Here is a 24,565-nt window from a genome sequence, read left to right on the forward strand (position 1 = left end):
AAAAGGTAAATATTTTCATTTTTATTTTTAAAATAACAACCAGAATCTTTTTTATATATAGTGGTTTAAATACACACACACACAAATAATAATAATAACACCCACAAGAATATTTTTCCTGTTTCACAAACGAGGAAACTAAAGTCCTAGGAGCTAAATTATTTCACTCAAGGTCTCAAAAAAACTGCAATAATAAACACATCAAAAAGTCCTCCTATTTTTCTTCTGCTTCCTATCCTTAGGAAACTTACCATGATTTAACTGTCTCCAAAGTAGATGAGTGTTTCCCCTGCCATCCCACCCTCCCACTCCTACCCCTGAAGCTGGATCCAACCCTTGTCCTGCCAAAGTGCCCAGGATCCAGGCAGACTGATGGAGACCCGAGGCCCTGGAGTCACCGAGCAGGCCTCAGGAGGGAACGGAGACCAAGTCCGGCAGGGCCCAGTAGCCCCAGGCTTGTGGAAGAGGGCATAAAATGACTTGCAGGTTGAGTCTTAATCTTGCTCAGGTTGACCAAAAAGCCAAGCTCTTGCGGGTCATGGGTAGATCAAAGGGTCAGCAGATCCCCCTCCTTAAAGCCCAAATGTTAGCCTCAGTTTTTCCTCAGCAAACGTTTCCACACTCACAGCTTAGGGGTCGCTCCTGGCAGGAAGAGAAAGTCTCCCAAGGAAGCGGGATGGTCCCTCCTCCTTCCAGCTTCCGTCTTCTGGAGCTCAGCTCTCAGTCCAGGACACGGAACATCCATGAGAAACGGGGCAGCCTCGACAAAATGGTTGAAGCACTGGTTAACAGTAAGAATACCAGCTGGCATATATTGATACCGTGATTTGAACCAGACACTATTGAATGAGTTTTTAATGTGTTAGCTCATTGAATCCTGCACCCATCCCGGGAGGAATGTGCTATTATTAGCCCCATTTTACAGATGAGGGAATGGAGGCACAGAGGCATGGAGCAATTTTCCTGAAGTCACATAGTAGGAAGCTATTCTCTCAGCTTTGTTTTTCTGTGCCCTTTGCCTTCTCCACGCTGCTCCCGTCACCCTGAACTCAGTACTCAGTGCTGGCTCTCCCCACTCCACTGTCTAACTGGGACTCTAGAAGAGCTCGGCTACTCTGAATTTACAACTTGACATGGAAAACCGTGGTGTTTCTCTCCTGGTATTTGCTCAGTCGGTCTATTTCTCACTGTGAAATGTAGAGTTCTTTTAAGGGAATTTCAGGCATAAACAAACACGTGGAAGAGATTTTAGGGGAATAGAGGAGCCTTCCGGTGACCCTGAACTCACACACTGGTTGAAACAGGCTCTCCTTGGGTCCTATGAAAGCCCGCCCTTCGTATGGACAGCAGAGGGCGCTGTCAGCTGCGGTCTCATAATAAGGATGTTGCCCCCGCCCTGCCCATGGCTCCTGAGATGGGGGTCCCCTAATTAGAATCTATACTTGAAGCAAACTGCCTGGTTTTCACGCCTCTGCTGTCTTTCCCTGATCCCAGGACCTCCTGAAAAACCCGTCCCGACCCTGTTTGTAAGAACAACCCTAGCTGAGGTCCCTTGGGTATGTGGAGCTTCCACCTATTGGTGGCCTCAATTCTCTGCAAGTCAACTTCTGACCTCCTGCCCCATTTATCGCCACTGGAATTCTGCCTTCCTCCTGAGACCCCGTCAGTCTTCAGCTTTTTATTCTGGTTTAAGGTCTGAAATATTGCCTTTTCCCTGTGGTTTGGCTCTGCCCTGGGCCGTGACCTTGCCTTCAGCTTACCAAACACCCATGTCCCTGAACTGTAATTCTGCCCTAAACCTCTTGCTTGGAGCCCCAATCTCTGCTGAAATGCCTCCCTCGTGCTGCCAGCTCTCAATTCTGGACTTGGAAGGATTACTTTGTGAATTTCTGGTCCCTGTCTTCTAAGCTTGTTGGGTCACCAACATGGTCTGCACCGTGGCAGCTATTGTTCCTGAGCCCTGGGATACCACATGCATCCAGATGGACAAAGTCCAGCCCCCATCGCTGAGAAAATTCAATAGGCCCGGGGCCACCAGAGGAGGGTGTGCTGAAAGTTCATCCTCCACCTCATAGCTTTAAAAATAGAAGTTGAAAGTTGAAGAATTATGTGGATTTCTTTGGAGAGTTAGTGCATTCCCACCTCCTTCCTCCACTTCCTCCTAATGTTAGTCTAAGCTTTGTACACCTCCCCAGGTCTAGTAAGTAGTGTAGTCCTGATCTTGGCTTCTACTGGTTTTCTCCAACTTTTACTACAGCCAACCAAGTATGGCCGACTAGCTGGAGATAAGACCTCAACCACACTTCTCTTCTCTAGAATGGCTGGATACAGTGTCCCCTGGAGGAAGGGCCTCCTCTACTTGAGACAGTCTAATAAACTTCCTAATAGGTCAAATTGAGACCTTAATGGAAAGGTCAGCTTTAATAGGTCATCTGAATGTTATAGTGATATTCCACCATGGAAGAAGCCTATGGATTAGGAAATGGGCAGAGGTTGGGAGGGTTAATGTTTTTGAAGTTCTAATATAAAAATCCGAATGTGAGGATGATTAATTAAGGATAACATGCCTGTGTTTTCCTCTCTTTGTTTTCCCAGCACCCAACACATGCTAGTCAGTGTATATGACAGAGCTGTCTCTCCCTCTCTCCGGGACCATGTACCAGGGTCCCACAACAGCTCAACATCAGGTTTGTCGGATCTGTAACACAGGAGGTCCCTTCAGGGTTCTTCCAACTCAGTGTCTTTGGTTCCATGAGATTGTTTCCACACTTTGCTTTGCCCCATTGCTCAATATATGGGCAATGACTCAGAAAAGAAGGAATATAAAAGAGGATGTGCCTGCTGCCAGAGTATTAAAAAAAATTCTGAGCCTCGTCTATATCCATGCAGAAAGGCCTTGAAACCTCTCCAAGACAAAACCACACCAAGATCGATCCCCCCTGCTCACATTCCTCTATTATCTCTCGGGCTTTTGGTTGCCATTTTGTGACTTATTCTCCCCATCATGGCTGCCTAAAATTTGTTTTCCCTGGATTTCACCTGTGTAGAAATACACCTCACAGGTTGGCTGTGAGTAGGCAGCTAACTTACCGCAACCCCGCCCACACCCGCTTAGTAATGATTCTGGGCCCCAATTTCATTAGGGAAGGACAGGCTTATTGCTTTGTGATTTCAATCAATTAAGTCTTCCTTCTCGACAATGAGGCTATTGTAAGTGTCACCACTCACTGACAAGATGCAATTAAGGTGAGCACTGTAGACAGCAAGGTGTATCTTGTGTCAGTGCAGGTGTGATGACAGCATCCTCTCACTGAGGACAGAAAAAAAACGTGTTCTTAAGCTTTGGTCATATAAACTGAGATGACTGAGATTTTAAAGATGTGCATTTTTTCATTTACATTCTGGGCAATAAAGAAGTTTCCATTCTTAGAAAGATATGTCCACCTGGTCCCCTTCCACTCACTCCAGCATCACATAGTAGGCGAGAGTGTGCTCACAAGGGCCACTGTGTGGTTTGTCACAACTTGCAAGTGAAGCTTCTCTGTGGGTTTTTAATACTCACATCTCATCCTCAACGATTCATTAATTTAGATCCATTGGTTGGGCTTAATGATGCGTTCTAAATGGGAAAAAAAATAACATATCAGTGATATGAATGAGTGATGGCACTGACAAAAATGCATGTATATTTATGTTTATGTATGTGCCTACCTAGAAACTAACCTTTAAAAATAAGACATAAAGAGAAGTACCCAAATTGAGGCAGCCACACAGAATTAAATTATTATATTTCTCTGAATCTACTGTTGTAAGCTACATCATTATTTTTATGTTCCACTGAGAAAGAAAAAGAAAAACATTGCCAATTAAACCATGACATGCCATTGATTATAAGATACACTCCAATATCAGAAACATTAAAAGGTGAAGAAAATGCCTATCTTAGAATAGATACACTATGGTAGTAAAAGTCACGCTCAATACTAGCTAGCCATAAATGCTAACTCTCAATGTGTCCAGTTTTTTATTTGTTTGTTTTTAAGGAAGTAGCTCTTATTGAGAAACTGTTGGTTGAGTAAATGACTTCTTTCTAATTAATACAGCAATGATGGCAATTTTAGTTAGTACCTTAAAAGACAGATAGCTTGGTCAAAAGTCATCTTCAAACTCAGTAAGTAAACAGATACTTCAGTCCAAGGGAGTGTGGTTTACTGAAAAGTCCTGAGCAAGGAGAATGCTAGATCTCATGATTAGCTGGGTGGCTTTGGGCAAACCTTATAAGTACTCTGGGCCTTGGTTTCCTTACTTATGAAATGAGTAGGTTGGACTAGAATCTCATTTCTAACTCATCTCTTGTTTTGCAGCTCTAACATTTTATTAATCTATGATCCTGGGTTCATGTTGTCCCATCTCAATGGTCCAAATGTCAAGTTGAAATACATCCAATGTGGAAAATTCTCCTGATGAGATGTATTCTACTGACCTTAAGCATTAGCAGGATACTTCAAATTTGTTGAGTGAAGAAATGAATGAATGAAAGTATGTGCTAATGATTCTCTTTGCTAGCAAATCCTGAATACTAAGCTATAATACTTGTTTCTGCACGACTCTGTTGAGGACACTGACCCTCCAGTATTGAGACCGAAAGGGAGAGGCTTACCTCTGCTACCCTTGATCTCCCCTTCAGTGAAGACATCCTCATCCTCAAAGCATCTCTTATCTGAAGAAGCAATGACAGTGAAGAAATGAAACATCCCCAAGGCCCCGACCCATGTCCTAAAAATTTGAGACCAGTAACCCTGGCAGAAGCAGCATCAGATGGCCGAGCACAGTGCTTTTCAAATAATAAGACTTAAATAAAAATTGAGATGTAGTTTTAACTAGATTTAGGATTAAGATTAAAATGCCGGTTATGATTTCTATTCTTTTCACCAGCTATACTCACATGCAGCCTCCTGTTGAGTTGATAAAGAGCAGGGAATGGCAGAGTATGGTTCTCTCCTTTCCTTTCTAGCAGCTGATGCCCTGAACCACCCCCACAAACTCAACTCTCCTGGACTATGCTCTCTGGTCAAGGCTGCTGCATCCTCCTGCTTCCCTCAGCCACATGCAAATCATTTCCAAGGAGTGAAGCAAATTCAAATTACCTTGTGATCCATAATGGTTCCAAACAACAAGATGAAGAACCCCTGTGGCAAATTCAATAGAAGTATGAGGGACAGTTTTGCAGACAATATCGTAGCTGTTATTTTAATACCTCTGTTCTGGATACCTTCTAGAACAGTTATCGGGCATTAGAAACTTCACTTTCTACTGACTCTGATAAAAATGCATTGATGACTATTATCTTTGAGCGTACCTCAAAGAAAGAGGACCACCTTCATGTCTGTGTATGAGAGGCATTGACATTGAATGAAGGGCAAGAGATGGAGGATAAAGTTTTCAACCTTATTAAGTCTGTTCACTTTCTCTAAATATTAAGGTAGCTGTTCTTACTCATGATGACAGTAGCGCGTTAACACGAAATCTTCTAATTCTAAGTCACAATCATTAGAGTGTCTTGAGAAAAAGAAACCTGTATTCTAGTTTACTTTCAGTTGGAGTTAAAAATCAAGAAATAGGCAACCAGAGCTTCTGAGCTGGTGGAAGATGTTTCTGCATAAAAGAGAGAGACCAGAGAGACCTGTAAGGCCAGAGTCTCTTCGTGTTTAAGTTATTTGGTCACGTATAAAATTATGATAATTGATAGTCAATCTTTTTAAGTGTTGGGAGTTGAGGTCCAAGAAAAATCTAGATCCCGCCATGAGAGTGGAAGGAAGCATTAGGTTTCTAAGGATCGTTTCAAGGTGAAGAAACACTGATCAGAAGACTGAAATTTTTAAATGTGAGTCACAGGGAAAGCTTGCTAAGAAGAGTGGGGTGCATGTAATTAAAAATGCTTTAGTACTTTTTTTTTCCTGTCAAGAAAAGATAAAAAGAAATGATCTGAAAAAGAAATAAGCTTTCTGGGCTTTAATTGAGTTATGAAGTAAAAATAGGATTGAGATCATTAGTCACCAGAGTAACTTCAAGAGTTGGGGAGACTTAGGTGAGTCCAAGAGATTTTGATTAAAAAAAAAACACTTAAGTCAAAGGTTTCTCTTTAAATCTATTCAAGGGGAAGAGTTAAATAAATGTTCTCTACAGTTATTAAAGAATTATGAGTAAGATATATAATTGATTTCAGTTGGCATTTCTTTAAAGTATGCTTTATATTTTGCATCAAGTTTTTAAATGGTGTAAGAGCGACATGTTAATAGGAATCCTTTGCTGCTATATCGAGCAGTTATATTTATTTTATTTATAGCAGTGGTCAGGGGCCGGCCCCGTGGCTGAGTGGTTAAGTTTGCGCGCTCCAGTTGGGTGGCCCAGGGTTTCACTGGTTCAGATCCTGGGCATGAACATGGCACTGCTCATCAAGCCATGCTGAGACGGCGTCCCACATAGCACAACCAGAGGCACTCACAACTAGAATATACAACTATGTACTGGGGGACTTTGGGGAGAAGAAGAAAAAAAGATTGGCAACAGATATTAACTCAGGTGCCAAACTTTAAAAAATAAATAAATAAAGCGGTGGTCAGAAAAAAATTTTTTTCGAAGAAATTTTTCTTTAGAGAAGCAGATAATAAAAATTTTAGGCTTTGTAGGCTATACAGTCTCTGTTACAACTCCCTCAACTTTGCCATTGTAGCTCAAAAGCAGCCATAGGCAAAACGTAAACAAATGAGTATGGCTGTATTCCAATAAAACTACTTACAAAAACACACAGCAGGCTGTAGCTTGCCAACTCCCGATTAAAAACGTAATTAAGAATTGGAGCCTACCAAATTTTCTACTCCGCCACAGGTATGGGGAGCCATCTGGCTAATGACAGCTTCCCAAAAGTGCAAGCTTAGTTGTCAAGATGGAGTAAAACAACTTTTAGAGTGATAATCTTGCCTAACCAAGTATTTAAGCCAGAAAAGACAATGGAGATCATTTTAGATCCATTGCACATGGGAAAGTTGAGGAGCAGAGAAAAGTGACATTTCTAAGATCAGATAACATGTAAGATCCATTTCAGTGGATAACAACCTATATTTATTTCACAGGGAATAGCAGGGAAGCGGGATGAGAACTCCTGACTGCTTAACTCCCGAGATGCCTGGCAAAGGCCATCATTTCTTACTACGGAAAATGACTGTTATTTTACTGAGTTCCCAAACTCTTGAGAAAGATAAAGACTGTGCTTGTTTTGAGGCTTAACATGTGAGTGTAGCCTCACACATCCCTGACCTAAGATTAGTCCTCTGTAAGTGAAGGTCAGCTTCTTCTGACATTGATACTTTAAGAGGGATACAGACGGACCAGCAGGGAGAGAAGGAAGGAGATTCCCACCCAACCTGCCCGATCAGCTAAATCCAACTTGACAATCAATAGAGCGAGAGATGCCATGGCTAAATGTCTCTAAGATTTGCAAGGAAATGCAAGGAACATTTTGTGTTCTATATTTTTAAATCATAGCCATTTTTTGTTATATAGCCAGAATAGCAAATCAGAAATAACATTTTATAAATGAAATACTATTAATATTAATTAACAAAATAAGTACCCCTCTTGGAACTTACCTGGAAGGCATTGAGCAGGGCAAAGATTATATGGAATATCAAGGAAGTGCCTTCTATGAGGGTGGCTATTCCAAAACCCCAGGTCAATCCCAGCAATGGGGTGAGAATGGCAACATTTTTGCTGATCCTCATAATTATGGCCACATCTTGAGACTTGGAACTGCCGATAGAGGGCCTCTGAGTGTTGAAAGCAACAACTAAAACCACAACAAGATTCACAGCCACAATGACCAAGGCTGGGATGACAAATGCTAAAAGGGCTTTGGAATTGTCCCAGTTAAGCCAACAGGCATCAGGTCTCACATAGGCTTTCCTTGGCATTGTGATAGCAACTGTGGTGACAGCGATGATCAACGGGCACCCATAGCCAATGGCAAAGCCAATGACCATCAGGCGGGACTTGATCATCCTACGGAAAATGACCAATATTCCATACATGATGAGCAGTGCTTTGAAGAGCATCCAGAAAAACAGAGAGAGGTAGAAAAAGTGGCTTAAAAATGTCACTGCAACACACCAGTTATAGTCTTGGGGCTTTTTGTTAAAGTTAGAGGCTATGATGAACCACACGTTAGCAATCAGGAGTGACACGGCTATGTTCACAATGCACACATGACGCATGTATGATATCTCCGTCACAACGACCCGGGACCACACTGTGGCTTCAATGATCAGACAAAGAATCAAGCTAAGGATGGAGATGCTGAGGCCAATGCAGGTGACATAGTCCAGGACTTTGTTGTCTATAGATTTGGGGGACATTAGAATGGAAAAAGACATCACCACATTGGTGTAGTTACACCGACATTTCACTTTGTTCCTGACATCCAGCGTCGTTTTACACACACTCTCATCCCATTTCCTTTTCCTAGAGTGCCAGCCAACACACTGGGCCCTGGCATTCTGGGATTTGTTGATCTTCTCAAAGGTGAGTAATATTTGCTTCAGTCTTTCGGGCAAAATCACTGAAAGGACCAGACCGTTTACGGGCCTGGGAAGACTCACATTGTGCGAGTGGGCTTCTTTCAGGATGGCCCCCAAGGTAGGAAAAGCTATGCTGATGGCTTGGGATGTGTTTGGTGGCAGGTTCCACAGCTCTTCCTTGGGAATTTCAATGATTCCTAAGATGCCCTCTGTTGAATTGCTCATGCTCATGGAGAAATTGAAACTTTTCTGTGTGGTATTGTGGTTGATGTGAAACCCTTTCGTCTGAATGAAGAGTTCATCCACGATGTTCTCAGATTCGTTGTGGATGTGGAGTTGCCTGGCAAAGAAATTCACTGACTGCAACAAATCCGAGCTGGCATTTTTGTAAGGAATGAAAGCCCAATTTGAAATGGCTGCTGTGTCCAGGACGTGGTTGGCCACTTTGCTGTAGCTCTGCAATGGAGAAAAGCAGATATTATACTCAGGGTTCACACATTAGTGCACAAAGCTGATTTCTAAAATCTGAAATATTTGAAGATCAAATGATGTGATCTTATTTGACATATTTCTCTTCAAATTCACTGTTTATTAGAATCTCATGGTAGGAAGCTTGCAGAGAGGGAAGAAAAGTTTAAAAATGCTAAAAATAAAATAAAATATAATAAAATGAAAAGCATCACAGATAAAGTTCACCCGATATCTTACGTGCTCAGGGCAGCATTTCTAAACTGCAGTCTGTGTAACCCAAGTTTTCCACAAGATATTAATGATTGTTTAATGGAGAGGATTAGGGGTAGATTCTGTGGTAACCAGTGTTTGAGAAATACTGTGTATCCTACCCCTGTATCTCCCACTCTTATAAAGAGTACCAAAGTACTCGTTCACACGTTAAAAACTCTAAAAGCTCCTGCCATAAGGAAACCTGCTTAACTTTGTTTAACCCAGAGCACCTACATCTGCTGCTCTAGGGATCTCCCTTTTAAAAATGGAAACCCCAGGGGCTAGCCCAGCGGCGCAGCAGCTAAGTTCATGCACTCCACTTCAGCAGCCTGGGGTTCGCAGGTTTGGATCCCGGGCATGGACCTATGCACCGCTCCTCAAGCCATGCTGTGGTAGCATCCCACATATAAAGTAGAGGCAGATGGGCACGGATGTTAGCTCAGGGCCAGTCTTCCTCAGCAAAAAGAGGAGGATTGGCAGTAAATGTTAGCTCAGGGCTAAACTCCATTAGCATTTCTCAGAACAATTGTACTCTACAGAATGAAATTGTAGAAACACTAGAGTAGACACAGTCTTGCTTTCAGTATTTTCTTGAAAATATTGCCTGTTCAAAAATATTGCCTGTATAAAACATGTTCTAACTTCTTGAAAACTTCCATGAACTAGAATGAATTGATATGCAAAATTGAAATAAAATGCCTATTGTTGTTGCTGAGGTTGCTGTGGTTGCCATAGTTGTTACCCTGAAAAGTACATTTGAAATTGTTAAAATGCAATATTTTGAAAACAACATTGTCAGTTTTTTAATGGAATTAACAAAGAATACCTTCATTTTCTCTTGGGTAACGTTATCAGACAGGTCTGTAGAAATATTTCTTAATAACTCCACTATAAATGCAATATTCCCAGCTGTGGCTTCTGATGATTTCACAACATCAGTTATGCAGGCGTAATCCAGTGGACAGTTCCTGCGGATTCCCTGAGCCACACTCTTGATGGGCTCTGGAGCTCGAAAGTCAAGAATGCGCAGAGGTATGGATGGTGCTGCTACGGAAAGGCGTGATGCACTATTTGAGTCCTGTTTTTTTAAAAAACGTTGTTTCATTCAAAAATGATTAAGCACCTAACATATATCAAACCAAAGGAGCTAAAAGCACAAAAAAATCCCCTTGGCAAAGACAGACAGAGAAGCAAGTGGTCTTAAAATGTGGTTTAGATGCTGAAAAGCGTGGAAAGCATAAGATGGGGTCACAAACACACAAGAAATTCCACCAAAACTCCCACAGAAATCTGGATCCTGACCTTTCCTATTGGAATTTGCTTTCAGGACAGTGATTTTAACTCAAGGCTTAAAACAAGGCAGTTTTCTCCAGAGATGAGGAGAAATTCTAGAAATAAAATTTGTCTAATTATTTTAAGATTTTTTTAAAGAGGAGACACATGGAATTTCAGGGGGTGTAGTTTCTGGAAGTTAGCAGGTAAAACACAGAATGCTAAGGAATTGCAATTTCAAAAAGTTTAGGGGCCAGCCCCATAGCCAAGTGGTTAAGTTCCTGCACTCTGCTTCAGTGGCCCAGGGTTTCACTGGTTCGAATCCTAGGCGCGGACATGGCACTGCTCATCAGGCCATGCTGTGGCGGGGTCCCACATGCCACAACTAGAAGGACCCACAACTAAAAATACACAACTATGTACCAGGGGGCTTTGGGGAGAAAAAGGAAAAAGTTAAAAAATAAAAATAAAAAGTTTAGAGTTCACTAGAAAAGGTTCTTTGCTCATTTCCTAATACTTCTACCTAGAATTCCTCAGAATGTGACTTTGGATAAGTCAAGCAAAAATTTAATTCACTTGGGGCTGGCCTGGTGGTGCAGCAGTTAAGTTCACATGCTCTGCTTTGGTGGCCCGGTGTTCACCGGTTTGGATCCCGGACGTGGACCTACGGCACTGCTTATCAAGCCATGCTGTGGCCAGCATACCACATACAAAATAGAGAAAGATGGGCATAGATGTTAGCTCAGGGCCAATCTTCCTCAGCAAAAAGAGGAGGATTGGTGGTGGATGTTAGCTCAAGGCTAATCTTCCTCAAAAAATAATTTTTACTTTACTTAATTCACTTTTGAATTAAGGATGTCTATGTGATTACCTATGCTAAGTGAGAGAGACTGCATTGGCAATCCCTTTATCAAACCACTGTCAAAATTTTTGGAAATGCAGAAATCCATGTGCTTCTACAGGATTGGAGGGAAGACAGAGAGCAGTGGTGGTTAAATGAAAGGATATAAGAGAGGTGATTTTTATTTTAACTGAGATTTGTTGAATTTATTGGATTTCTATTCCCTCTGGGCCACACATTTCTCCTTTCTTTTGGTCAAGTGATTGAATATATTAGAAAAGATATCAAAATGAGTTTGATTCTTGACAAACCCAGTTGATTAATTGATTAGCATAAGTGGCATGCAAATTTATCTTTAGAGCTAAAACTTTAACCTCCAAGCATTTACCATTGTGCAAATAAGTTTCAGATATTTTTTTGAGAAAAGATTCTGAGAGGAAAAAATAGACAGAGAGGGGAGGGAAATGTACCTGAGAATTTGGGCAAGGAAGGGAGCATAAGAGAAAAATTTAACCCACTCTGTAGATTTTCCTAAGAGGAAATATGAGACTTATGGTCATGCTGAACAGAAAACACTGAAAATGGCTCTACAACTCCTGGGGGATGGGCTCCTGTAGTCAATAAAATGCAAATGAATCACCTCAAAGAGTGTTTCCACAGAAAGGCTTGTACAGGTTTCGGTTGATTTTTGCCACTTGTTTTGATTACATATAAATCCTATTTCTCCACGAAAATGCTGAGCACACGGCTGGCTGCAGTTGGAAGAAGTGATGCAAGGTCCATGGCATTTCTCTGACAAAGGAAAAGAGAGAGAGTGAGAGAGAAGCCTAATTAGCATTTCCACACTCTGACAGGGGCATCTAACTCATTCTGGGGGTTTGAGGATTGCTTCCCCGAGGAAGGGACATTGAACTGGGTCCTCAGCCACAAGCCAGACCTGCCAGGAAGACTGTGAAGCTGATGTTTAGGCAACATGAACAGCACATGGAAAGGAGGAATCAATGGCAGATCATTCAGAAAGGCTGGGTCAGAGTATCAGAGGAGAGAGGAGCAAGAGATGAAGATGAGAAGGAAAGCAGGGCTCAAGCTGTAAAGGGCCTTGAATGCAGTGCCCACATGGGGGTTACCAGAAAACATGATTGGATTTGTCTTTGAAAGGTAATAAACAATAGCGTAGAGCAGGAAGTAGTAAACTTCCTGCAGAGGTCGAGATAGAGTTGCCAGACAAAATACAGGAAGCTCAGCTAAATGTTAATTTTATTTTAGGATATAGTCAATTCTCACTATTTGCAGTAGTTATATTCTATGAAGTCACTGCCACAAATACTGAATTAGCAAATACTTAACCATCACTCCTCCGGGAAAGACAAAGTCAGGTTCCTGCGAGCTTCTGCTCATAAGATTTTCATCAATGTATAAGCTTCTTTCTATTTAAAGACAGCTTATTTAATATAAGTTGTTGATTCATTAGCAGTGAACGCTCAGTCATTAGCACCATAACTCGTGATGGCCCATGAGCAAAGCTTATCTAACACACGCATTTTCTCCATTAGGCACATCGCAGCCTTCTTTGGAACACTGAAAAGCACTTCAGCACTATACTTGGGGGCCGTTTTAAAGAGCAATATCACCAACAAAAAGCACAACAATGCAAAACACGTGGCACTACATAGGCCACGAAAAGAACACTTGTTGATAGGAGGAGAGCTGAACAGGAAGGCAGAGCGCCCCCGTGTTCAGCCAGGAACATGCACCTTAGCTGACTCGATGTTTTTGCTGTTCTGTGCACGTCTGTGAATGATCCAAAAAGCACTGTGAGTACTGATTTGGGGGTTACAAATAAATTTCAGTGACTAAGAGAATTTGCAAATATAGAATCCACAAATAATGAGGATCGACTGAAAATATTCAGTTAAACAATGAATATTTTTTTAGTGTACGTATGATTCGTGCGATATTATTCATGGTTTATCTGAAATTGAAATTTAATGGAGCATTCTAAATTTTTATTTGCTAAACATGACAACCCTATGCAGAGAGTAAATAGTTTCAGCTCTGTGGGCCATATGGTCTCTGTTGCAACTACTCAACTCTGCCTTTGTAGCATGAGAGCAGCCAAAGACAATATGTAAATGAATAAACATGGCTGTGTTCCAATATAACTTTATTTACAAAAACTGGTGGCAGACCTAATTTGGCCCATGGGTAGAGTGGATTGACTTGAGACAAGGAACCTAAGAATGAAACTATTGAGGTATTCCCAGGAAGAATTGCCTTAGGATGGTGGCATTGGAATGGAAAGAAGCAGATGATGCTGAGAGCTATTAAGGTTTTGAAATCAATAAGATGAGGTGACTGGCTGTGACTCAAGGAATGCACCCATATTTACGGCTTGGACAGCTCTGTGGATGACTCCACTCACAGAGAAAGGAAACAAGTGGGTTTGCATCTTTCTTTGACATCTATCCAAGTGTATCAATTTTTTCAAGTTATTTAAGCTGAGTGCTTCTCAACTTTTTCATCCTTGTAGTTTGGAGATGATGCCATAGTGTTGTTACAGACATTGAATGAGACAGCATCACATACAGCACTTAGATCAGTCTTGTCAAAAATGTTCAATAAATGTTAGCTACTTTTCTCCCCTCTTTCCCTTCTCAATTCCACATCTATCTAGAGATTTATTTGCTGCCAAAAATATACTTGGACATGACTGTGCAGAATCAGTTATCCTTACTATTTGGGTGAGAACCACATAATCTCACTATCTTACTACTAATGATGCCCTCCATAGTTTATCTCTCACTTCCTGAGAGTGACCAGTCTCACCAACACAATATCTATCTTACAATCGCTTCAGTAGACCTCTCAGCACCAGCGTGTTACACACATTTAAGCATCCTGAAAATATCTTTGAATGAATCCTATCCTCTTCCCTCTTCTGCCTCTTTTTTAGCTCATTGGTTCAAACAGATTTCCCTTTTGGGCTTTAAAATGACCACTTGTCTTTGAAAACTTGTGGTCTGAGGACATGCTTGCAGTATCCATGTCCTTCATTTACTCTACCCAGTCTCCAAATGGAAGAAAACTGTTCTGTAACCACATACCTTGTATCCTTGCAGTCTTGGGTTTCCCTTCAGGACGTTGAAGTTTATCTCCATCCTGTAAAACATAAATTCCCAAAAGTCCTCTTTACTGTGGGACTCTCCTCTCTCAGGTCAACTTAGAGGCTTCATGTGCATATGAAGAGAAAATGTGTTCAAGACTAGAAGGAAAACTGCACCAGGTCCCTGTGCCCATATCACAGGAACATGCGGAGGGAAACACGGATGTGAACACAGACGGAGAACACTGCCCCCCACGAGAGCTAGAAACGTGATGTGGTCACTTGAGCTCTGAAGGGCAGGGTAGAGGATTGGGTACATCTCTTGGAAAGTTTAAGTATCCAGGGAGAATGAGGATTACAGCTCTAAGCTGTTCTCTGTCTGTGTTAACTATACCTGTGAAATGGAGCGAATATGGTCCACCAGATACTGTACACCCTCAGAGAGGAAGAAATGAGCAGATACTAGGAATAATCATTAGGTTGCAATAATAGAATCACAAACTCTTTTGTAGCTATAAAGCACTGTGAAGATTATCTTTAAAAAAACCCACCCTTCATAATATAGATAAGGAGATTAAGACTCAGAGAAGGGAAGCAACCTATACAACTAGTGAGAAACAAAGTTAAGGTCTGAACTGAAATTGCTCAACTGCCAGATTCATGCTTCCTTCTCTCAGCAGCTGCCTGTCTACATGCTCTGTGGCTTGCAAAGTGAGTTTTCCACTATACTGTTGCACCCTGTTGCACTGTGCAACTATCCTATTCCAAGTGGCAGCCACGTCTCAACCTTTCTCTGTTCCCTTCTCTAGAAAACTACTATTAGCAAGAGTAAAATTGTAGTCAATTTAAAATTTCTTTAAAATGACATGTTATTTACCGTGTATCTAGTCAGCTAGGAGAACTGATGGGTTTCACATGGGACCACATAAGAATGGATCAAACTTACTTTTATGTGGATCTTGGATGCATAACAAGAATATTCTGTGACCAGAAATAACATTAAGTAGCAAATCATCGTGGCCTGGGACTTCATTTTCACACATTAGGATCTTCACCTGCAATAGAGAAAGAAGGTGAATTTAACTAAAGGTGATAATGCCACACAACTGGCACAGTATTTAGCAGACTAACCAACCACTTAGTGACCCCACTGGGTACTCTGAGATATTCATGCCAAAACAACCTGCCCCGTGAAAGATCACCAATACCGATTTTCAAGCCAGCTAACATATAGAAAAGGAAAGACTTTCTACCAACTGTTGACCTTTCTAGAAATAGCAGACAGGAATGATGGAAGCACCAGGAAAGATGTATGTAAGTTCACCAAAGCATCATTTCCTATTCAATCCACAAGTTTCTTTAATAGTAAGCAACACTTATCAAGAACTTCTTTTTCCCAATCACTGTTCTAAGCACTTTCTTTGTATTAACTCACTTAATCATGTGATATATGATACTTTTACTATCTTCAGTTTATCAATGGAGAAACTAAGGCACAAAGAATTGAGCAACTATGAGCCCAAGATCATCAGATAAAAAGAGATGGAGCCAAGAGTTTAACCCAGATGGTCCAGCTGGAGAGCCTTTCTTCATTTCTATAGCCGGTTGTCTCACTGATGGCACTACTGACATTTTTGGCTGCATGATTCTTTGTTGTTGGGGCCTATCTTGTGAACTGTAGGCAGTTTAGTAACATCCCTGGCCTTTGCCTACTAGATGCCAGAGTGGCCCTCTCTCCAGCTGTGACAGTCAAAATGTCTCCAGACATTGCCAAATGTGTGCTGGGGGAGAAAATTACCTCCAAATGAGAACCACCGTCCTATCGTGTACTCTAGGCATATGGAGTCAAGTACTTAAAACAAAACAAATACGCACATTGTCTGCTGCAGGAGCAAGCATGAAGACTCCCTTTTATGGAGGGATAAACTACTGTACAGAGAAACCAGAGGCACTGGAAGGTAACTCTATTCTTTTGCCACTTCTCTGTTTCTCCCTTTTTACTTGATGGTTCCACCTTTCAAAGCCAAATCTCCAAGAAAGTATCTTTGCAACAGTTGAAATTCATCAATGCCATCAAGATCAGTATCTTCACACTTTTCTCATAGAACAGTGGCACTTAAAACCCCTTATTGGTAAGAAGGTTCTTTAGAATGGTTTTCCTAGAAGTGCAGATGCAGCAAAATGAAAATATCATAGATTTTAGAGTCAGCAATAGCTAAATTGTAACCTTATCTCTGCTATTGATGATTTGTCCCTCACTGAGCCTGTTTTCTGGTGCATTTCATAAAATGTAGGATGATCATTCATTCTGGCCAACAAACATTTATCAAGTGCCTCTTATTTGCCAAGAACTATACCAGATGCTAGGGTACAAAGGTAAAAGATGCTGTCTTTTCCATAAGGGATGTCCAGTGGGGAACACAGACAAGTCAAACCAATAGTGAGAAGAGAGATCATCTGCATATTGTACCTGGTGAACAAGGCCAGGCAGAAACTAAGCCCTCAGCAAATATGAATTCCCTTACACTCTAAATTCCCTTGTGGAGATGAACTAACTCTAATCTTTCCAGCCCCTGGAGGCAAGCTGTGGCCAGGGAGCAGACAAAACTCACTGATCTGGGATCAAACCCTTCCTGAGTGGAGTCAAGACTAACATGGACTTTCATGACTCGAGGGAGCCGTCTGCTGAGATGAAGAGCCGCAGGAACTGACAGGCAGGCTTCCAAATTGTCTTTGTAAAATTGTCTTTGACTTCCTAATCAATGAATGGGAGGAAAGTGTTTTGATTTATACCATCACCTTGTAGAGCCAGTCCAAGCAGGGGAAAGGGAACATGGCAGAATGACAGGCAAAGTGTAGTAATGGATTTGCATAGGTATTGGGCAACGCGTGTGGAATTCACGGTCTTACAGTGTGTGTGGAAAGAAGTTCTCATATACGCAACAAATAGGGAGATGGGCACATAAGCAATTTGCAATATTAATTTTGTTTAGGTTAGATTTTTAACTGATTATCACAAAAGGATGTACCAGAAGAACCGGTATAAGTTGTCTTAAAAGTATCCATATATTTCCCATATGCCTGTGGCTTTAGAAAATTTTTGACCATGACACAATAAGAAACAGATCTTACATTGTGACCCAGTGTGTATAGACCTGTATATGTATGTATATAGGCAGCCATATATAAAACTGAAAAAATATATAATTTTTATGTTTTAAAACTTTCATGCAAAAATACTTGTCCTGCCTACCTACAGCAAGACGCTGATATGTCCAAGATTTTTATCTTGTATTCCACTCTATTCTATCTAACATTCTCTCAAAAAGTGGTTGGCACTCACTAAATTGAATTCACAACCCTCTAATGGATTATAATCTGCAATTTGAAAAACAGGAATATAGATTATAAGATTCATTTTCATTATCAAGTTGAAAATTGTTCATTTCCACTAAAGTGGTCTCTTTGATCCTTTCTCTTTGCTAGTCTTCACGATTCTATTGAAATCTCCTTCCAAGGTACACGTATTAGGGAGGAAAGATACCTACCTTCAGGATTAAATAATAGGACTGATGCTGAGAGTAAACGGAATTCTCCCCTGGAGAACATTGTTTGAAATGCACAGTCAAATGGGTGAAGGCAAGCCACAGGGAGGCATTTATAAGTAATGATACCTGCTAAACCTTCAGGAGAAGGGCCACTTTTACTGTTCACAGTTTTCAATATAGGAACTTTGCTTAAAGCCAATCTTGCTAGAAGAAAGTCAGGCATTTGGCACAGTCATGTGATGTGATTTATGGTGTCCAAAAATGTTTCCCCAACCCGTGCTGGGGCCTCTAATTCCACAACTCCTGACAGTGTTCAGGGGAAAAGGGATCCAATAGTCATGGCACTTTCTGTGGATCATTGTGCTCTTTGTGGAACATTATGAAATAATGTTGCATTTCGTGTATTCATATAAACTAAGAAAAATTTATTAGCAGAAATATATATGCAATATGAAATCATAAGCATGACCATAAGAAACACAAACTTTGAACTGAGTACAATTGGCTGTTTGGGAGGTTTTAGTTAATTAATTTGCTACTTGATAATTCATGTTATTATAGTCTGGTGTAAGTAACCCACACACCATTTGGTATGATAATTTTATGGTAAATTTCCTTCACTTACTACAAATGTCAGAGGGAGAATATTCAACGGTGTTATTCGAGAAAAGTCATAGCATTCTTACTTTTGCCCAGTTTGATTGGAAGGGATGGCTCAGATGGTTAAATGTTTTCAAGTTAGCCCCAATTGGGTTGTTTCTCTTTTCACCAGAAAGAGTGGAATGGGAGCCCTCCCATCAGAACTCAGATGTTGGCTGAGGCCAAAAGCCCAAGTGCTCTGCAGGGCAGACAACGAACAGAGCTTAAGGGCTCTGAGAATGAGGAATTAAAAAATAAAAAGAGGGGCTGACCACACAGCATAGGGGTTAAGTCTGGCACGTTCCTCTTCAAAGGCTCAGATTCATGGGTTCAGATCCTGGGTGCAGACCTACGTCACTCATCAGCCATGCTGTGGCAGTGACCCACACAAAAAGTAAAAGAAGACTGGCATAGATGTTAGCTCAGAGCTAATCTTCCTCAAGTGAAAAACAAGTAAGATTGGCAAAAGATGTTAGCTCAGGGCTAATCTTCCTCAGCCAAAAATTTAAATAAATAAAGAGAAGCATTGCCAGCGTAATTCATAATCAGAGGTTGATAGTTCATGGAACAGAATGCTGGAAGCACACTTTCTTAGATTTACCATTGATAAAGACTTAATAATTAAAGTAAATTTTGAGTTTTGCATAATTTTGAACTGGAAACTTGCTGCAAATACAGATAAAGTACCTCTCCAGTACCTAGCCCAATGCCTGCATATAGTAAGTTATCTCTTGAAAGAATGAGGGAAAGAAAAGAACAAGGACACAAAATCTAAACATCAAATTAAACGTGCCCAGAAGAGTGTGAACTGTCCAGAAGAAGAGCAGCAACACACGGACAGTACAGACAAGAAGAAGCTTCTAGATGTGAACTTAACCAAGGCCAACTCGCCTGGCTGAGGGGTTTCCTAGTTCCTAGCAAAGAGTGGCTGGAGTCAGTGCCAGGTCCCAGCCTACACGGAGAATCCAGACTTATTCTGTGTCCATTATGCTTAAGTTACCTTTATACCATTTTTGGACTTCTCATTCACAGTGCGTTCGGTTTATCAACACAGTTGTGTGAGTTCATAAAACCCCCAGTTCTATAAACCCCTTGGGGATGGTGACAGAAAACATTTAGTTGGGAAGAACTGCTGCTGGCTATACCCAGTGGGGGAAAATAAAAACAATAAGGCGTAACCCTGACAGAATAGTGCCCTAACAATGCGTATTTATGCCTGGGATTGATGCGTATCATCCACCGCTTGTTTGCCAACAGTTTGTAGCAGGCACGAAAAGCTAAAGAAAAAAAAAGATGGAAGAGAAACTTAATGCTGAGGACCTTTCTATACACTGATTTAAATATTCTATGAATTCAGGAAATCTGCCTGCTTTACACTTAGTAGGCAAACAATACAGGTTTGGTGTCTATTGTATTTGGTCAAGTTATTGTGTCCTGAAGTGAGTTTCTATGGAACACTCATCTCAAAAAAGACTCAGGCGGTCTGTGGTCAGATGGGTTTGGGAAACAATGTGGAGCAGCACCAGCACCACACCCCCTCACAAACGTACACACAGCAAAGGGCTGAGAATTGCAATAAAAAGACTCTTTCCCTCAGGTTTTACCAAATTTCCTTGATCCTCAAAAGTGCTTTGGGGGAATTTAAGACGCTATTCAAGGGACAATATGTTATCTTGGAGGGGAGCACACCCATCTATCCAGACTCAGGCACCTCACGGGTGTGTTGGGCACCTACCACATGCCAGTCCCTGTGCTCATACCTTCATAGGAGCTCAAGTCACTCACACTGTGACCCAAAGTAGCCCTTCAGAGAGTGACAGTTCCGGCCCTAGTGAATCCTGAAAGAAGGAGGCAATGGACAGGTAATCTGTAACCATGAAAAGAGTCAGAATTGTCCTGAAACATGATGCTCAGGGTAAATAGGCGAGGAAAGGCAAGCATAGATGGGATGGCGAACAGACGTTTGGCGTGATCACAAGAGAGAAGAAGACAGACTCAGACAAGGAGAATAAAAAAGAGGATTAATGAAATTATATAGTATTTGTCTTTCTCCGTCTGATTTATGAGTGGAAGATAAACAAACAAACGAACAGATACAGAGAACAGATTGGTGATTACCAGAGGGGAAGGGGGCTGGGAGGGCTAAAGGGGTAAAGGGGCCCATGTGTGTGGTCGACAGACGGCAACTAGACTTTTGATGGTAAACACGCAGACTGTACAGAAGTCGAAATGTAATGAGGTACACCTGAAATTTAGACAATGTTATAAATCAATGTTACCTCAATAAAAAAGGGGAAGAGAAGACAAGATGCAAAAGAACTCTTGCCTGAGGCTCTCTGTGGTGATTAGGTAAACAAAGAGTTAGCTGGCATTTACAAAGAAACTCCCTCCAGTTTCTATGCTAGTCACCCAATAAAGGCAGCTCTGGGTCTTGTTCCTGAAGTGTCTGAAAGATGACATTTCAGAAATAAAAGCAATCAGCAACCTGAACGACTGTTCCTCAGGACCTATAAAGGTAATGTCCCGAGTCCCTACTTTCACAGCCCACCTCTCTCTGTGCATCTTATAAAAGTGTGAATTACCCACTGCCATCCACTTTTGTTTTTTGCTTGATAATAAACAGCAATTCTAGGCTGCTGAACTGGAAGCCAGGCTCCCTACTCTACCACAGCGATTACGTTAAAGAGAGAGAGAGAGAATAGCTCTTGCTGGCCTCAGAGGCTTAAAGAAAAATGTAGCTAGACCCATCAGTCCCAGAAGGAATGTGTCTCAGGATTGGCCTCCCTGGGGTGTTCACAGCAATGGGCCCCTCCCACAACCCAGCCCGCACTCTAAGCCCTAATGACAAGTGGTCAACAGAGGACAAGACGTCATGCTCTTAGCCCCAGAGCTGAGAGAGATTAGGCTGCACCCACTGGACTAGACAAAAAATCTGGTTGTCACTGTTAGGAGGTGAACATAGAGGGACGTTTCTCTGTCCCCCGCACCCAGCAGAGTGTAAGGTGCATAACAGACACTCAGTAAACATTTCTGGGATAAATGAATGAATAAGGGAATGACCCCTCCAGAGAATGATGCCAGTGTCTGAAGCTTTTGTTTAAAATCACAAGGCAACTTTTCTAGCTTAGAGGGGCAGGTGAGCATCTTTGGAACGCTAGATAATTTTGGAATACACCTAAGTAGAAATGCTCCTGGCCTCCTAGGCACCTCCTGTTTGTTGTATTACCTGGAGCCTTATGTGAAAAAAGGATCATGAGCTCTCATTTAGGTTCAGCAAGAGACAACGCCGTGCTAGATTAGTGATGTCTGCCACGAGCATGGCAATGCAAGTGTCTCTTTCCACACTGTCGCCACAAAGTGAGAACTCGTAAAACATTGTTTCCCTGGACAGACCTGGAAGACCCCGGCTGTTCTTAATCACCATCTCCTATTTGTCCCATCTTCCTTATACCTAGAGCTGAGCTTCGAAATGAGCAGGAATTCAAAAATGCAATTAGTATGCCTGGGTCCTGAAGCTTATTTCCGATACATGCTAGAAGGAACTGCAGGAGATGGCTCACACAGTCTGAGGTACCTGTCTGAACACGCTGTCTAAACACCTGTCTAGACACATTGAGCAAGGGCTGGGATCAGGAAGAAAGGTACAGCCCGGGAACTGTAACTGCAGTCGGGAAGGAAGGCTGGCGTCAAAAAGTGTGATTTCTCAAACTCTTAGTGCAAAACACCCTCAGGTGAGCTGGATGGGAATGTCTGTAAACTGAGTAGACACTTTCCCAAAGTGTTCCTCTCCACTGAACTTCACCCCAAGGTGAGAGGGAGGGCCTATCCTCACTCGTTTGCTAACCTTCTAGGCAGCAGCTCACCTCGCACTCCTGGGCCAACCCCATTGATGGGAAGGACCGGTTCAGGAAGGTTAACTGGAGGGTGGGAAACTTGCAGTCAGGTGACGCACATTTCAGGTATGTGTGTGTGTGTGTCTGTTTTCCCCTCAGCCGAATTTCACAACTGTATGACTCGTCTACACAGTCAGATGGCTAAACAAGTTGTTTGTGTGTTTCTTGGCCTCAATAGCAGAATGTATTCTGTCACTCTTACCAGTTCTCCCTTGCCATGGATGAGCTATTTCAGAAAGAGCTTTGGGGGAAAGAAAGATACAAAAGATCTATTACAATCAGAACCCTCTCATCCTCAGCTACTTTAGACAGCTGCCAGCTAAGCTCTTTGCAGCTCAGCAACTTTTCTGAGAATTGCAATCTGGACTCAAATTCTGATAAATCAGAAGAATCATATAATTTCAGAGTTGGAAAGCATCCAGCATTTCACCAACTATCTTCATACTTACATGATTTTAGAGAAATTGATATGTGGGGTAATTGCTTTGCTTTGTGAAGAAAGCTCACTGGAATGCCGGTTCTAAAAAAAAATATCACCTGATAATTCAACATGTTAGAGCTCCCACAAATGTCCTCAGAGTATAAGGAATCTAGGCCATCAAATGGCTTACTGTTGGCTATTCAAAACGAGAGGGGATGGCTTCGCAAAAAGGTTTTGCTGGCAGTACCTGGAAGAAATGTTTCCTTTTAAGTTGATGTAAAGACTGTTTTATCAGCCCCACTAAAAGAAGAAACTACTAAAGAACGCTTTATAAAAAACATCTAGCTTTACACTCAGCCTGAAGGAAGGGAACTGAAAGCTAGTTTGCTCATCCAATTTATCAAGCAGGGGGACGATCGGGGAACAGAGTGTAATTGCCTGACAAGAGTTCTTTGCCATTTCACTCCTAGGAGTGAGCAATTAGAACCTGACGAATGACTTTTTAAGGAAAAACAAATGTAAAAGAGACTTAGGAAATCCTCCAACCATGAGCTAGCCAATTTGTAAATAATGTCAGAGAACCTTCCTGCAGAATCAAGCATTCCAGAAAATACCGTCATAAATCATCCGTCTTCCCCATTCCGGAATGTGTGCAAAAACAGTCCTGTTGTCAGTAGGAAAAAGGTGTTGGCAGGGTAGGTGTACTCACGGCATTCAGGAGATCCAGCAGCCCAGAGGAAGAGAATCACCCAGCAGGGAGGTCGGCACTGAGCTTCCCACCATCGTGCCCCACCATCACGCGTGCCCACCCTGGCCCCTCCCACACTCTCCCTTCAGTGGCTGTGATCCAGCTTCTTCATTTTTGAAAGTGAAGTCCAGGAGGCCCCAGTGCAAACCAGCTGCCTGTTGTAAGAAGCCAATGTGAGAACTGTAAAGCTGCCCAGGGTTTCAAGGCTTGTATAAGTCTATGATTCACTCCGCAATGGGTCCATCAAGCACGCCTAAGAGAAATTACAGGTTTGTCTTGTCTGAAGCAAATCTATTAAAATGAGTCATTTGTTTGGCTTTTAATTTCCTCATCTTTATCTCAGATGATCACAGGAGACTCTGAGTTGCATGGACTGCACTGGTGTAATTAGAACTTGGGGGATAAAGTGCAAGGTTGTGGCACTATTGTAGATGATGATAAAAGGCTATCACATTTTTTCTGTACTGATGTAGAACTTGGAAAAAAATTGGCTAGGAAATTGATCAGTAAATTGTGATCTAACCCCTACCTTAGCACCAAAGAGATTTTTGTTTTATTTTTTGTTGGCTGGTCCAAGGAGTTCTTGTTGCCCCTCTACTTTGGGCCATGGCCGTGGGCAATTCAGACACTGAAGACAGTCTCCACTTGCAAGAAACTTCATATAATCTGACTTCGGATAGAGTGGCCAGTTTGGATTGTCCTCAACAAAAATAGTCCCACACATTCCAATTCTAGTGTCTTCTACTTATATACCTTCCTGGCCCCAAAAATCTAACACAAACCTCCATTCAAACATTACCAGGG

The 24,565-nt window shown here is 41.8% G+C and overlaps 1 protein-coding gene across 3 annotated transcripts; it reads right to left on the reverse strand.

The window, feature by feature from the left end:
• Nucleotides 1-23,989, reverse strand: ADGRF4 (adhesion G protein-coupled receptor F4). 3 transcript variants are annotated; one of them, XM_014834685.3, is made up of 10 exons: nucleotides 23,723-23,989; nucleotides 15,459-15,567; nucleotides 14,514-14,568; nucleotides 12,050-12,201; nucleotides 10,123-10,374; nucleotides 7,650-9,029; nucleotides 5,148-5,189; nucleotides 4,661-4,720; nucleotides 3,563-3,619; nucleotides 1-760 (listed from the first exon to the last, which is right to left on the reverse strand). In XM_014834685.3, exons 2-9 carry the CDS (start codon nucleotides 15,543-15,545, stop codon nucleotides 3,572-3,574), a joined length of 2,076 nt encoding a protein of 691 aa, XP_014690171.1. In that variant the 5' UTR covers nucleotides 15,546-15,567; nucleotides 23,723-23,989; the 3' UTR covers nucleotides 1-760; nucleotides 3,563-3,571. The 3 variants fall into 3 exon arrangements, with proteins under 3 accessions (XP_014690171.1, XP_070370890.1, XP_014690173.1); XM_070514789.1 differs by lacking the exon at nucleotides 23,723-23,989 and adding an exon at nucleotides 23,042-23,123; XM_014834687.3 differs by lacking the exon at nucleotides 10,123-10,374 and having other exon boundaries at nucleotides 23,723-23,945.
• Nucleotides 23,990-24,565: the final 576 nt, after the last annotated feature.

The sequence above is a fragment of the Equus asinus genome, chromosome 8 (assembly GCF_041296235.1).
Source record: "Equus asinus isolate D_3611 breed Donkey chromosome 8, EquAss-T2T_v2, whole genome shotgun sequence".
NCBI lineage: Eukaryota > Metazoa > Chordata > Mammalia > Perissodactyla > Equidae > Equus > Equus asinus.

What these genes read in the sequence shown, in the direction of transcription:
- ADGRF4 (XM_014834685.3), bottom strand. Translation starts at nt 15,545, where the DNA reads ATGAAGTCCCAGGCCACGATGATTTGCTACTTAATGTTATTTCTGGTC. An exon ending in CCCTGCTCAATGCCTTCCAG is followed by an intron (nt 5,190 to 7,649) that starts GTAAGTTCCAAG and finishes AATTTGCCACAG; the next exon opens with GGGTTCTTCATCTTGTTGTT. An exon ending in GGAGATCAAGGGTAGCAGAG is followed by an intron (nt 3,620 to 4,660) that starts GTAAGCCTCTCC and finishes TTTCCCATTTAG; the next exon opens with AACGCATCATTAAGCCCAAC.